The 15307-nt window shown below is 32.2% G+C and overlaps 1 protein-coding gene across 1 annotated transcript in view; it reads left to right on the top strand.

The window, feature by feature from the left end:
• The window catches only part of LOC139513717 (uncharacterized), a 52121-nt gene extending 48069 nt beyond the window's left edge, over positions 1-4052 (top strand). The window contains exons 20-22 of the mRNA XM_071302464.1: positions 1318-1432; positions 2218-2311; positions 2808-4052. Coding sequence (XP_071158565.1) covers positions 1318-1432; positions 2218-2311; positions 2808-2961 — 363 coding nt within the window. The 3' untranslated portion in view covers positions 2962-4052. The remainder of the gene's footprint in view (positions 1-1317; positions 1433-2217; positions 2312-2807) is intronic.
• The last annotated feature ends 11255 nt before the right edge of the window (positions 4053-15307 follow it).

Genomic DNA, 15307 nt, shown 5'->3' on the forward strand with positions numbered 1-15307 from the left:
AGATCCTTTCTATGTTAGTATATACTTAGTATAGAGAGTCCCTGCTACAACAAATGGGAGGCATTGACCATAATGTTCTCGTACGATAGGGAGACGTTAAAAAACGATCCAACAGCTGATTCAGCCGGTAATGAATTTCCGATATCTTAAAAGATTCACAATACAAAGGTAACTTCCTCTGCTTAATTGAGCCCCTAAATAAATGTGAATAGTTATGTTTTATTCAAAATTGTCGAAAGCAAAGTTTCATATTTGTTCTTGTACGAATACTGAATAACAGACGGACGGCCACACGAAAAAAATAAATACTGAAACGGTTAACTTTCGATCAAAAATCCGGAAAATGACAGGCATATCACGTATCATGATAACAATGTTAAAACAGTAAACTAGTGTTGTTTATAATATAAATTCAAGTTCTTCGTGTATATATTGTCAATATTTCATTTTATTACTTCAAAAAACATTTGGTGTAGAAAATTCAGGGGAGGCACTTGCCTCCCCTGCCTCATAGGTAGTTACGGCCCTGTGTTTGGTCCAATCAAAACAATTAAAGCTCTCTCTTGCTTTTAAAGAGTAAACATATGAGACATTGCTTTAGTTTTTAAATACTATAAAACAAGGGGGAGGAGTATCAAGCAAAATTTTAAGGCATTGTTCTTAAAAATTTCAGATGAATTTAGTTACTAGCAATGACTAATGTATTGTCATTAAGGAAATGTATGCTTTTATCTAACAGTGTCACACTGATGTAAGCCCTTATGTACTGCATAAAACATACAATTACATGAAAACACATTACGCCAACATAAGTCAAGAAGCATACATTTCTGAAATTTTGTGATCATTGTCCTCTAAACATGCTAAAAAACACGATCTGGTCTATTGATTGTTGTTCTATAATATTTAATAAATTTAAATGTCTTTTTCTGCTTCATCTAGATTTATCCATCAATTTTTATACAAGTTAAAACCATTTTTAACCAATATTTCGTACATGTTATAACATGTACGAGGTACTTTTGTACATGTTATAACTTGTATTTTTGCATTAAACAAGTTATAACATGTACAATATTTTTGTACATGTTATAACCTGTACAAAATCGCAACATGTACACGACATATACATATTTATTAAATTTAAATTACATTTGGAATTGCTAAATTGTAAATATTTCAAAACATTGAATTTTTCTACACCTGTTCAAATTTGGAGGCAGTGTATATGTGATCTTTTTTGTTTTTGTTTTAATTGTTATTCCACGTTGTCGAAGAAAGACTGCAGTATTGAAAACATTCTTTTATTAATTGTAGGAAAGAATTCCTGTGAAATGGATGGCTCCTGAATGTATGTCAAGCACAAAGAAGGCAACTGAGAAGAGTGATGTTTGGTCTTATGGTATAGTCCTGTGGGAAATTTTCTCTATGGGTAATCTTTTTTTTTTCTTCTGTTAAAACGTTAAAATGAAAACGTACTTATTACTTGTTTAAAACTGCCTTAAATGATTAAATACTGAAACATAAAAGTTTCTAAAAAAAAGAAACTTTATGGCTTGTACATTTTTGTTTTCAGAAATAAAATCTAAAACAATATAACAGAAAAAACTTCTAGAGGAATAGAAGGAGAATGAAAATAAAAAAAAATATTGGGCATTTTCCTCCATTTACGTGTTCGCTTTAATAAAAAGTCAATATATATTAAACTATGAAGTATATTCGTGATTCTACTTGTAATCAATATTTCATGCAGTTGATATTCTTACAAAAACAGATGAAAATGACATAAGAAACTTATTCTGTTATCAGAATTTTACGTTTATAGAAGCAAATTATTAATGGAACAAACTAATATGATAGCACTAAAATGAATTAAAAGAAATTTAGGAATAAACAAATATTTATTTTAAAAGAATAATATAGTCAGTAGCGCAGAGAACTGATGGAACCCGAAGACTCCCTTATTGTCATAAAAAAAGATAAACAACAGACACATATATTGTATATATATTTTTTTATACAAACACCCTTTGTCTTGCAATCTACCAAAAAACTATTACAGCTGTGTCTTTTTAATATGTTGTATATCTTCTGATACTATATCATAACCGTTGTCTAAAAAAGTGCTATAACTTATTTTGATGTGCAAAAATAGTTTTTTTATAAAAGATAAATGTTTGCATTGAGATTTCAATTTTTAAGTTTTCTGTTTTGAAGGCGAGACCCCATACCCTGATGTAAAAGGCCCACGTCTGCCAGACTGGCTCAGACAGAATAACAGAATGACTAAGCCGGAATACTGCGATGATCAGTAAGTAAAGACATTTATGTCTATAAATATTTTATGTCAACCTTTGACCTTTTTTCTAAATATATTGCCAATATTATAATATAATTAAAATCATATTACTCACTCACTGGTTAAAATCGAAAATAAAATAAAATTCACTCTGTAATTGCCTGTCCACTAAGCATAACCGAAGATTGGGCTCATTTAAATGTTCCTTTGGTATTTATTGTCTCTCTTTTGTCTGTTTACTGAATACTTATGATAGGTGATAATTAATGGAATGTAGCTCACGGTCCATCTTATCAAGTCGAAATTTTCATATCCAAGTATTGTCAAATTAGCATTTAAATCTGATTTTTTAATTGCAGATGTTTCACGAATTCCGAGATTCAAATTAAATAAAAGGTTTTATTTATAGGTTTATCGGAAACGTGATTTAGATATTATGTACTATCCAACTTTGTTTGAACTATTTATCAAACATTTTGATATCTTTGTTGTTTTTTTTATTATCCAGGTTTTACAAAATGATGAAGAAATGCTGGCAGTATGAGCCGAATAAGAGACCAAACTTCAAAAAGTTAAATACCGACTTAGCAAAGATGTTTTCGGAGGGCCCCGACGAGGAGTATTATTACAGATCATCCCGAATCTACGATAACAGAACATAGTGAAAGATGTTTAAAAACCTATTTATCCCATGCTTGATAGATGAATTACGAAGAATTGAGATATACTCCTGAGGACCATGGTCTGACATGTGATATCTAATATACAATGTGATAGTAGGATGATTTTAAAAATGATAGCGTTTGGTAGTTAAATAAAATTGGCAGGAATTTTACCCTTTTAGAAAAAAGAATTACAAAAGTCTGATTTCCAATAACATTAGAAGATATCATCGTGTAAATAATGTTTTGTGTATAAAATATATCAGATCATATTTTATAAGCTACCTTTATGCAACCATTGTTCTATAACTAACATGTACTTTAACTACCTGTAACTTCTCTCAAGTCAAAGTAAAACTTGACAATAATCCTTTTGTTTTCAATTACATGCACTCATAGATAAGGTGCTGGGCAGAGACGTAAAGAAAGATTGACTTGAAATAACCAAAAATATGCAAGAAGATGACGTGAAGTCATGATGGAATGTTCAGCATTTTAATAGCGACAACTTGTGTAACGAATTATATTCTGCTTTAAAATATGTAATAATTTTAAAATCTTAATACAGAAAACCAGTTTTAATGTGATTCTTTCACGTGAACATGAGGAATTATGCAACACTGTGGCTTTGATTTGTTGTAAATGTTTTATAAAACTTCATAAATTCATATTATCATTAGCATTATCACTATTGTTTCTTTACTAATGTTTAATTGTAATCGTTATATGTAACATACCCTTTATGGGCTAACAATTTGTTTTATAGTATTTTTATATACATAACGTTAAAGTATATAACATGACATATTTTGACAAGCGTTGATTTGTAAATAAATAGAAGTTTGCGTTTGATAGGTTAGTCATTTTTCTGGTAATGACCACCGCATAACTCGAGAATTTTAAATGTACTTAGATTTAAAATGAGAAGATAATTTATTAAACTTGCTAAAATTTAATGCTTTTGAGTATTTAGTGTTTTAAGCCCAGTATGCAGAACTCTTTTTTATGCGTTGTATGTTTTATATAGATAATCAAATGTTGCATTTAATTTTTAGCATGCATTCAACAATAAAGCTTTTCTATAGACAATAGTCCATGAGTTAATTTCTCACTCTTGTTTGCATGATATCTGTCATTTAGTCCAAATATACATATCCATTTATATTATTTACCCCACCTTAGTAGCAATATACCAACTTCGTCAACATTTCCCAACGTATTCGGTATTTAAGAGCTTGCAGCTCCTACTCAGACTTTGTAAAACGTCACCAGTGTGTGAGCAGAAAGTTGACGAGCCAGGGAAATGTCAAACAACCGCTTTCCCTTTTCCTAAAACAATTCATCGGAAGGTACCAAGACTGTGTTGATAAATTTTCCGTATCAACTTCACAAATAGCACACGATAGTCTTGAAGTATACATTCTGTGTACTGACGTTGTTTATCATCTTAGTGACGTGTTATAGTGTTCTTTTTTGTCCTTAGTAATGTTGCTTTTACTGTTTTGACTGTTTTCGGTGTTAACATTTGACGTGGCTCTGTACTTATGAATCCCGTCATTGTGTTGTTAGTATTATCTTTCATGTTTGCTTTACAAATGTGTTTTGTCCGTTTGACTTTTAGTGTGTCTCTAATACATATGACCTGACTCTGTACTTAAACATCCCGCCATTGTGTTATTGTTCTATTATAATTTTTTGTATTCTTGTCTTTCATATTTACTAATGCTTTGTCTATATGCCCTTTTGTGTCTCGGTGATACATAATGGCGTGTCTTTTTTTTAGACAAACACAATAAGTATATAGACAAGCGACAAGAAGGACAAGGTAAACTCTAATCTACATTCTACCGATTATATACATAAATAAGTATAGACTATATTCGTTCATACTTGATAGACAAAATTATTTTTTATCTCTACCTGTGTGACGTTTACATTCTGACGTCGAACGCGCGATTCTACGTCAGAGTTAATGTTAATGTAACCATTCGGTTCCAGTACTTAAAATATTTCAATCCTTTATGGGTAGACTTGGCATACAAATAAATACAAAAACAGAGATATTTAAATGAGGTTGTTAAATTTGACATGTGTCTTTTTGTGCTTCTTTGTTAATTTTTAATTATTTGAATTCATTGTGAATAAGATTATAACGCAATGTTGACTGCTGTACCCCTAACTTTAACTTTTTTACCCTTCATTTGTATTGTTGTCCTGTCATGTTATGTTGTCATTTTAAAGTTATATTTAACATTGCCATAAAAGCGGGAGGTTTGGCATGCCACAAAACCAGATTCAGGAATATGGCCATTGTTATGTCATAGTTCGTTTCTGTGTGTGTTCATTTTAGTGTTGTGTTTCTGTTGTGTCGTAGTTCTCCTCTTATTTGATGCGTTTCCCTCAGTTTTAGTTTGTAACTCGGATTTGTTTTTTTCTCAATCGATTTATGAATTTCGAACAGCGGTATACTACTGTTGCCTTTTTTCTATATCTGTTTGTTTTGTTCACGATGCGTTGTCTATATAATGGAATTTGATGCGACTGTCGTACACGTGATAGGTTTGGCGCTTTAAAATCAGGTTAAATTTACCATTTTCTACATAAGACAATGCATGTACCAATTCAGGAATATGACAATTGTTATCCATTCGTTTAATGTTTGTGGGCTTTTGATTTTGCCATTTGATTAGGGACTATCCGTTTTGAATTTTGCACGTTCAATAATTTTGTGACTTTATTTTTAATCTACATTTGTATGGAGTTTTATGAGAGGGAAACCGTAAGAGTTCTATTATTCCTAAAATCTTTGACGAATAGGTTTTCATGAAAGATTTTGTACTAAATGTTTAAATAGCCAAATATCATCATTTTCACATTGTAGTTCGGATGTTGAAGACGGTATATAATTTTGATAGAAGGGTAGAAGTATGATCCCTATTACCGTGAACTATCAACAAAATAAACACTGGTTAATATGCCGCAAAAGAAAAAAAATTGAAGCAACGTTCTTGACGGGTCTAATGAAGTCTGCTATGACGACGGTGTTTTCTTCTTTAACTACCTTGACCACACATGAGGGTCTAGTACGGTCGGTAAGGTCTCATTATAAAGTTTGATTGTAATCGACAGAATGTAAGAGAGGAACACATTTTAACATAGATATCCAAAGAATTTGAACACTCCATAAATAGTTTATCTACATGTATTTTATGAGAAGGAATACGACCAAAACATAAGGATTACAAAAACATTAAAGTGAATTGTTGCAAGAAAAAGTATTCGTGTGATTTATAACATTTGAAGAAAAATTCAGCTAAACCCAGATCAAATCAAATCCCAGTATAAATTGTACAAAGTCTTTGTACCAAGGACGTTCCGGTTCACTACATTCACTTTCTTTTCCCTTCACTTGGTAGTCCGTCATTGTGTGCTTAAACTTTAGCCTCTGAAAAGATATACACCACAAATAATTTCAATATGTTGGCATGATCTAAAAGAATATTTGGGGTATGCAATACATATACCAGTAGCAAAATAAAAACCAGAGTACATTTACAGGTCAACGTTAACTCTACAACAAATATGTCTTTCTTTACTATAAAATATGTCAAAGTAAGTCGTCTTGAGTCAGGAGGATGAGTTTGAACTTTTTATTTAAAGAAACTATAATGTGTCTTCATTAACAACTTAAGGGAGAACATTTCAAGAGCTTTGAAACGAATGAGGCATTTAACTTTAGACAGACAGAATAAAGAAGCTTTAAGATCAAAATTTGGGAAAATTTGTAGTTTTAGACTTTCAGAGAAGATAACAAAAAAAGCTTTAAAGTTGGTAATTCATCAAATTAAACCAGCTTATAAGTAATTTATTCTGGGAGTTCTAGTATTAGTTGCACTTTGGTTTGGATTGACTATTAGTTACTGATGTCTATTATATCGATGTTTTTTTCTGCATTTTTGCGCCTGTCCCAAGGCAGGACCCTCTGGCCTTTGTTAGTCTTGTATGATTTTTAATTGTAGTTTCTTGTGTATAATTCAGAGTTTAGTATGACCTCCATTATCACTGATTTGTTTAGGGGCAAGCTGAAGGACGGCTCCGGGTGCGGGAGTTTCTCGCTGCATTCAAGACCTATTGGTGACATTCTGCTGCTGTCTGGTCGGGTTGTTGTCTCTTTGACACATTCCCCATTTCCATTCTCAATTTTATTTGTATCTATTGTATTTATGTTTGTTATTTAAGTGCTCTAAACTGATTCATTGATATGCGTCATTTTTAATTGATTTTAACCTTTTTTACACAACTTTCTGGATTAAATGAATGATTGAGCGCTCATAAATACACTGCTACATTCCATATGACCATATCTACTTTTAGGAGTCTGCAGTCTTATAGTTTGTCGTTGGTTCATGTCTGTCATATTTGTTTATCTTAAAACAAATTGCTTTAAGTGAGGCGGTTAGTTTTTTATTTTGAATTTGTTCAAATTTATCTTGTCGGGGACTTTTGTAGTAAATAAAATTGAGAATCGGAATTTGGGAATATGTCAGAGACAATAACCCGACCAAATTGCACGCAACAGCCTAATGCCACTAATGGGTCGTTAACGCAGCGAGAAAGTCCAACATCCGGTGATGGTCCTTAGCTGGCCCCTAAATAAAATTGTGTACTAGTTAAGTGAAAATGGACGTCACAGTAAACTCCAAACCATAGTTGATTGTATTTTTGTTGAAGGCCTCACGGTGACTGTTAATTGCTTGCGTCCATGTCATTTGAACTCCAGTCGGTAGTTGTATCGTATGTCTCATTAGCAAGTTACATCTCCTTTGTTATATGTAAAACTATGTCGATTGGCCGAACATATTCTGAATTTGAATTATGATATGGTATGAATGATAAGTGGCGCATATATGATTGCTTCTTAGAGCAGAATATAATATTCAATATGATTATTATTTTGATTTCATCTGATGATAACTGTAAATATAACAGTATCTATGAACAATCACGTTTGGTTAAATCAATTAAGGATGGAACATAAGTATAACTTACGACAATCGGGCCCGCAAAAACCCATTCCGCTGTTAGAACTGTCATCAGTGCCAGTGATCGCAACCACTGTGAATAGATTTGTGAATTATTAACATCATTTATCAAAACTTTTGGGGTCATACAATGTGAATTCAAGTAGTTTTTGATTAAGTAAAATCACTTCTAAAACGGTAGATGTATGATGATCTTTGTTCTATGGAGGTAAAGTTGTTTCTATTGAGTTGTACAATACAAATGCAACATAGAAGAATGTTTAACAGTATTACTGTGACGAGTCCGATTTGTTCAAAACAGTCGTCTTATATAAATTTAGAACAGGCTAAGCATTGTACATGTGTATATTTTTTAAAATGATATGACTCGAAAATGTTATTCGATACTTATTGACTGGGTTTGAGTTGAAAAGTAAGTTTATTGTCCCCGAGGGACAACTTTTGTCATGATGTGTAGCCGATGACAATAATTGTATCCGAGGGGGGCAATATACTCACTATTCCACAAATATCCAGTCAGTGAGTATAAAGTATCACAAAATTTTCGAGTCATATTTTTTTAAGAATATACACACATATACTATGTTCAGCCTGTTTTTATACCGAAATAGACAATAGACAATAAATGTCAAAGCTATAACATCAACATTAAATGCAATAGGCAAAACGCGATGTCGTAACTCCCGCGATTTTACATATTCTCTATAACCGTAGTTGAAACTCCGCGAAATATAAAGATGTTTGCGGTCAAATAGTTTCATCGAGGGCCAATTGTTGGAAACTATTGACCGGTTACATAGCTAACCCTTGCATCTAGAAAAATAGTGAAAATAGCGTGTAGTAATTTTATATATGAAATTATAATTAAACTAATAAAACATGCTATATAAATTTTCACTTCTGTTCTCGTATTAGAAAAAAAATACAATTTTATATTTTGTAAAAGATATTTCGGTACTCCTTTACTGTCCTAAGTCCGGCACTGATATTCAGTGGTTGTCGTTTGTTGATGCGGTTCATAATTATTTCTCGTCTCTCGTTTTGTATATGGATTAGACCGTTGGTTTTCCGGTATGACTGGTTTGAAATAAATATATATTGGAGCCCTTTATAGCTGACTGTTCGTTGTGATCCAAGGCGCAGTGTTGAAGACTGTAGCTTGACAGATAATGGTTTACTTTTATAAATTGTGACTTAGATGGAGAGTTGTCTCATTGCCACTCATACCACATCTTCCTGTACCTATTAAACACACCTTATCGAACAAATATATAGTTACGAAACTGTTTTTTAGACATTAAAAAAATATTTTTTGGGAATTATTTTTGATTTTTTTTATGAATCATTGGCTGGAGTTAAAAAGGAGGTTGATATCCCACATAACATGCTTATTCATATCGCATGTTCCAAATTAGAAACCTTTAACCTTCCTTAGTCTTGTGTGTTTTTTTTTATTTGTTAAGTGTTTTGTTCATTTTGCTGAACAAGTATACAGTATAGTAGCCAGCTGAAGCTCGCCTTCGATTATGTGATTTTATCGCTTCATTGAAGACTAAAGGGTGACCACGAGCTGTTTTCTGATCTTTGGACGAGTTGTTGTCCCTTTACTGACGTATTACTGTTTCAATTATATAAATATTATATCTAAACGGTCTTTATCTTTTTCACACTAAAAAGAATGAATTGTAACAAACAGAAAACAACTACTGCTTACTATAGCGACCTTTAAAATCTAACTACTATAAGTAATTCACAATTGTCAAAATTTATAAAAATTGTTCTTAAGTGAGCAATGGCATTAAGGGTACTAATTATTTTCTGACCAGATTCGCATTTACACGTTGTTATTTTATGTGTGATAATTCCTTACCTTCAGTACCAATAAAAAATAGCATGCCAGCTAGGAGAAGAATTGCCAACCGAGACATCGGACAGGTCAAACATTTATACCTAAAGATATAAGACACTGTTTGTATAGTTTCACCTTATAAAGGAATAATCTGTTTAGTTCTGAAGCAATATCCTATATCATCTATTCATATGATTCACATATGTTGCAGGGTTCATCGTGAAGATGATATGTGTCAAACTAAAAAGAACTTTAATTTCAATACATAGTATTAATTCACTATACATCTTATCATGAACTTGTAGGAATTATTTAATTACTTTTCCACTTGTTTGCATAAACTCCATACTGGAAATAATACGATATTGAAACAAATTGTGTTGTCAGCTAACTTTTTAAGGTAATTTGGTATATGCATTGAACTTTTTCCAATCACCTTGATTTCGTACAGGGTTATATTCGAAGTTATATTTGTCAAGCGACCTCTTCTGTCATCGAACTCAAATAAGTTGGTTAACATCTGTAGACGACAGAGGTAGTTTTGGTAAGCCGCTGCTCGTCCATTGTTAAGTATGAGAATGTCTGACGATTTTACAGTTTTCTTGAACTAATATTTGTTGACATTCGAATAATTGGACAAGTCTTTCTATAATTATCGTCAAAACAAATTGTTTGTTAGATTCAATAAATTTTAAAAAGTGTGGATGGAGAGTTGTCTCATTGGCACTCATATCACATCTTCCTATATCTATTAACATTATCTTCTAACTTTGCGCTCCACTATACTGTTGATAACCACTCACTGAATAAAAGAAAGTTCGGTGACTATGTTGACCAATGTATCCGATCGAACGTGAAATATCGGATACGCTAGTTACAGTTATTACTGCTTTATTTATTGATTTAAATTTAGAAATCAATCAAAACTTTGCGACCAAAAAAAAAACATTTCAGCTTCAACACGGTGCACTTTCCAACATTCCAGCAGATCCTGCATATGAAATATATACCAATTATGATATATCCTCGAGAGCATTTTTCTATCATGATTTCCTTGATCATTTATAAGAAAGCTATCAAACCAAATGGTGAACTTACAACAATCCCATCAAATAAGTTACGGTCGCCATTACAAGCCAGCTGATCTATGAGTTTGACTGTCCTTGTGGTATCTTTCTTCCCTTTTTTTTTTACCTGAGAGATTACACTCATCACTGGGTTGTCCTTACACGAGCAACACGAGGGGTGCTACGTAAAGGCAACAGTAGTATACCGCTGTTCAAAAATTATTTATCGATTGAGAGAAAACAAATCCGGGTAACAAACTAAAACCGAGGAAAAAAACCTGCGTACTCTTGATTTAATAGACTTGTTTTGTATAATGCTGTTTGATTTTTTATCATTTTTCATTTTTTGACATATCATGGTTTGTCACACATCGAATTATAATCGGAAACAACGGAACAACAGAAACAATTAGCTGCAAAAAAAAAAACGCCACCATTATTCTGAAATCAGTGTTTACGATGTAAATACTCGTGTACTGTTTGAAAGTTTACTATAAGGTCTTTAATAACAATATAGTTTCATCTACACCTTCAATCAGCAGTACATGGACAAAGGTATGCCTCACCGTTTTATGTTTGTTTTGTGTGTTTAAAAAAATATATCTAAATCTGAAAAACAATAAGTTTGTATTGGTGAGTGCTTTCAACAAAAATATATATGTAATATTCTGTATCTGTAATGTACTTTGAAGGTACCAATTCTGGCTTTTAGGTGACATAGATCAAAATAATATCTATGATTTAAGGAAGTCGGCAGCAATTCTGTGAGGATGTATATCTGATTGGTAGCATTGATTTTGTCATATATTGTTTTTAATTTTTAAATTTAAAATTTATAATATTGTGTTTTAAAGTCATAAGAAACCTCAAATCAAAAAAAAATAATGCATATGTTTTTTATAACTCAATGGATAGTTTTCATTGTAAAACTTAGGTACATATACTTTTTTCTGAAGAAAATTCTTTAATTTATTCATATTTAGAAGAAGTTTACTTTATTTGAATTGCTTCCTTCCAGCAAGCAATTCCCCCGATATATTTTCCGTATGCAAGGTGACCTCAGTGTGACCCATCTTGTTAAAATCCGGTGACCACAATACGCATGGATGTCCTTAAAATAAACTTTTATCTGAATTTACATGTTAAACACGTGCTCAATTTCCATGCTTTTTTGTTTATTTTTCGTCAATTGTTGACAAACAGGTGACAATCGTTAAACTTCGGCTTCAAAACACGAACTTTAATTACCTGCCATATTTTCACAACAACACTGACCGATTGAAAAAAAAATTGACGATTATACGAAATTTACACGAAAAAAATGATAAATTCGAGCACAGAAGACTAAGTTCATGTTGTTTGTATGCATTGGTTTAAGAATTGGAAGAACATTATTTTTCACCGGTCACTCGTTTCTTATGACTTTAACAACAAAGGCAAAGATGGCCTTGGTCGTTTTTAACATAGCTGTTATGAATGTTTAGTTGTAATTAAAGTCAACTTTGATTAAGCTTTCCGTTTTTTCTATTCGTTCGTGTTGCTTAGTCTTAGTGTTCTATGTTGTGTTTTGTGTACCATTATTTGTCTGTTACTCTTTTTCTTTTTTAGCCATGGCGTTGGCAGTTTATTTTCGATTCATGAGTTTGACTGTCCGTCTGGTATCTTTCGCCCCTCTTCTACTGATGTCTGATAACTAACCTTAGCAAATATATTAGAGACAGTTCAGTTTTTAGTTCCACTTGCTCAACACCAGTACTGTGAACTCTGAAATCCTTAATGAACTATTTATTTTGCATGGTATGCGTCGGTCCTGACATGGTTCATTGAACAGCGATATACTACAGTTGCCTTTATTTATCAAATACTTTTCTTTTTAAATCACCATTGTTTACACGGAAAACTATCACGAAACTGAGTTGACCAATCACTCGGACAGATCAATAAGGCTATATTTTATAGTATCATTTTAGGCAAATAACTACGACATGTTTAACTTTTCTTTCAAATATGTTTTGTTTGAGAGTTCTAGTAGTGCAGCCGCTTAAAACATATTTCAGACAAATTGTGCACATCATGCTGCAAGCATGAAATTTGGCATATACCTTCTTCATCTATTACTCTTTTAATTCAGATAGGGAGGCATATGAAAAAAAATGCCTCACTTCCGGTAAAATCTAAAATTGCGGACATCATCCTTAAATCAGCCCAATATCGAAGGCTAGCATGTTCAAAGGTGTTATTATGCTACTATCATAATATTTGGTACAAACCTTTGTTATATAATACTTTTAGATATATTTGATAGATTATATGTGCTCGTCATTAAACTTTTGGCTTTAAATTATCCTCAAAACCACTAATTCTCTATTATGTTTTAAATGTTTTAATACAAAGTAAACATTTCCGGGAAAAAACAATTTGGCGTTAATTTCAAAGATGAGTTCTCAATCCATATCCTCGATGTAGAGTTTTGGATAGATTGATTTAAACAAAATAAGGTCAATTTTGTACTACAACATATTTAAAATTACTGATATTTGGCCGGAAATATATGTTTATTTACAATCACCACCACCAGCACACAAAGCAGCGCAAGGGAGACCCGATTTTCCACATTTACAACAATCGCGGCATCCTTTCTTACATCCACAATGTACAAGCTTCTGCAAGATGACTAGGCGTCAGAAAGAGTTTTTTTAAAGGGTTCCCATAAATAATAAACCGTATCATTTTCATTACATTTCTAACAAATTACATAATCATGCAGATTACTTAAATTGTATGTGAGCAAAGTGAATAGTTGTTATCTTCTTTTTAATCTTGTGAATCCATTAAGAATATTCAAATAAAGTTAAAAAAGAAAATAAAGAAATCGCATGAACTCAAATTAAGTCGAAATGCGTCTACAAATTTGATGCAACTGTCATAAAAGTGAGAGGTTTAGCGCTAAACCAGGTTCAATCAACCATTTTCTACCTTTGAAAATGCCTGTACCAAGTCAGGAATATGACAGCTGTTGTCCATTCGTTTGATGTGTTTTATCCTTTGATTTTGCCATTTGAATTTGGACTTTCCTTTTTGAATTGTCCTTGGAGTTCAGTATTTTTGTGATTTGCCTTTCTACATAGTATACAAATGTCTCGTGTTATGCATGCATTACAACATTAAACATTTTTTTTCAAAAGTGATTATTTTCTAAGGGTTGTTAAATATTTCGCGGTGGTGTCTTGCCATGGCCTTGTTTGGACTTGTTTGTTTGCTTTTTGGCCTTGAATGTTTGTCCCTCATAATTTTATTAACTATGTAGTTGCATTCAGGTATCGAAGATCAAATTTATTCGTTCATAGTGTGTTAATTTACGTTTTTTGATTGAGTTAAGCCTTCCAATTAATATTTTATCGTGTTTTTTTTTAACTGTGACGTTATACTATTGCTTCAGAAAAGGGAGAAGGTTTGGTATCATTAAAACGTGTAATCCCGGTGCAAAGGTTTGCACCTGTCCTAAGTTAGGAATCTGATGTACTGTAGTTGTCGTTTGTTTATGTAATTTATACGTGTTTCTCGTTTCTCGTAATATAGATTAGACCGTTGGTTTTCCCGTTTGAATGTTTTCACACTAGTAATTTTGGGACCCTTTATAGCTTGTTGTAATATAGATTAGACCGTTGGTTTTCCCGTTTGAATGTTTTCACATTAGTAATTTTGGGACCCTTTATAGCTTGTTGTTCGGTGTGAGCCAACGCTCCTTGTTGAAGGCCGTACATTGACCTATAATGGTTTACTTTTATAAATTGTGACTTGGATGGAGAGTTGTCTCATTGGCACTCATACCACATCTTCATATTTCTATTACATCAATGCACTTTCAGAATCGTACACATTAAGACACGACAAGTTCGATATGACGACCGTACCATTTGTGAAGGGCCGATTTCATTCGTCTTCTTTCCAGCGAATACCAAACGTTTTTAAATTGAAGATATTGCTCTCTATTTTGACACATGAAAACTACGATAGATATATTTTCAATTATTTCTGACGCTTTACACGGCACGGTAAATGGTTTTCTGACAAAACTTTGGATTAATGATGAAAAAAAAACTGTCAATAAAATGAACATGAAAAACACAATCTATATTTTTCTAGCAATATACGACAAACACAGACAGACACGTTCCATTAACATTCTCAAACTTCAAATTGTCGATCATCGTTCCAAGGAATAGCTGTAACGGGTACTGCAATGTATGTATTTTCAGGGGGAGAAACAAAATTTGTAATATGAACATGATTAACTAACGCATTATGTTGGGAACTCTTAGAATAAAGCAATATATTTTTCATCCTTAAATCATATAACGGTTGTGTTGATTGTGAATAAATATTGA

The sequence above is a fragment of the Mytilus edulis genome, chromosome 2, assembly GCF_963676685.1.
Source record: "Mytilus edulis chromosome 2, xbMytEdul2.2, whole genome shotgun sequence".
NCBI lineage: Eukaryota > Metazoa > Mollusca > Bivalvia > Mytilida > Mytilidae > Mytilus > Mytilus edulis.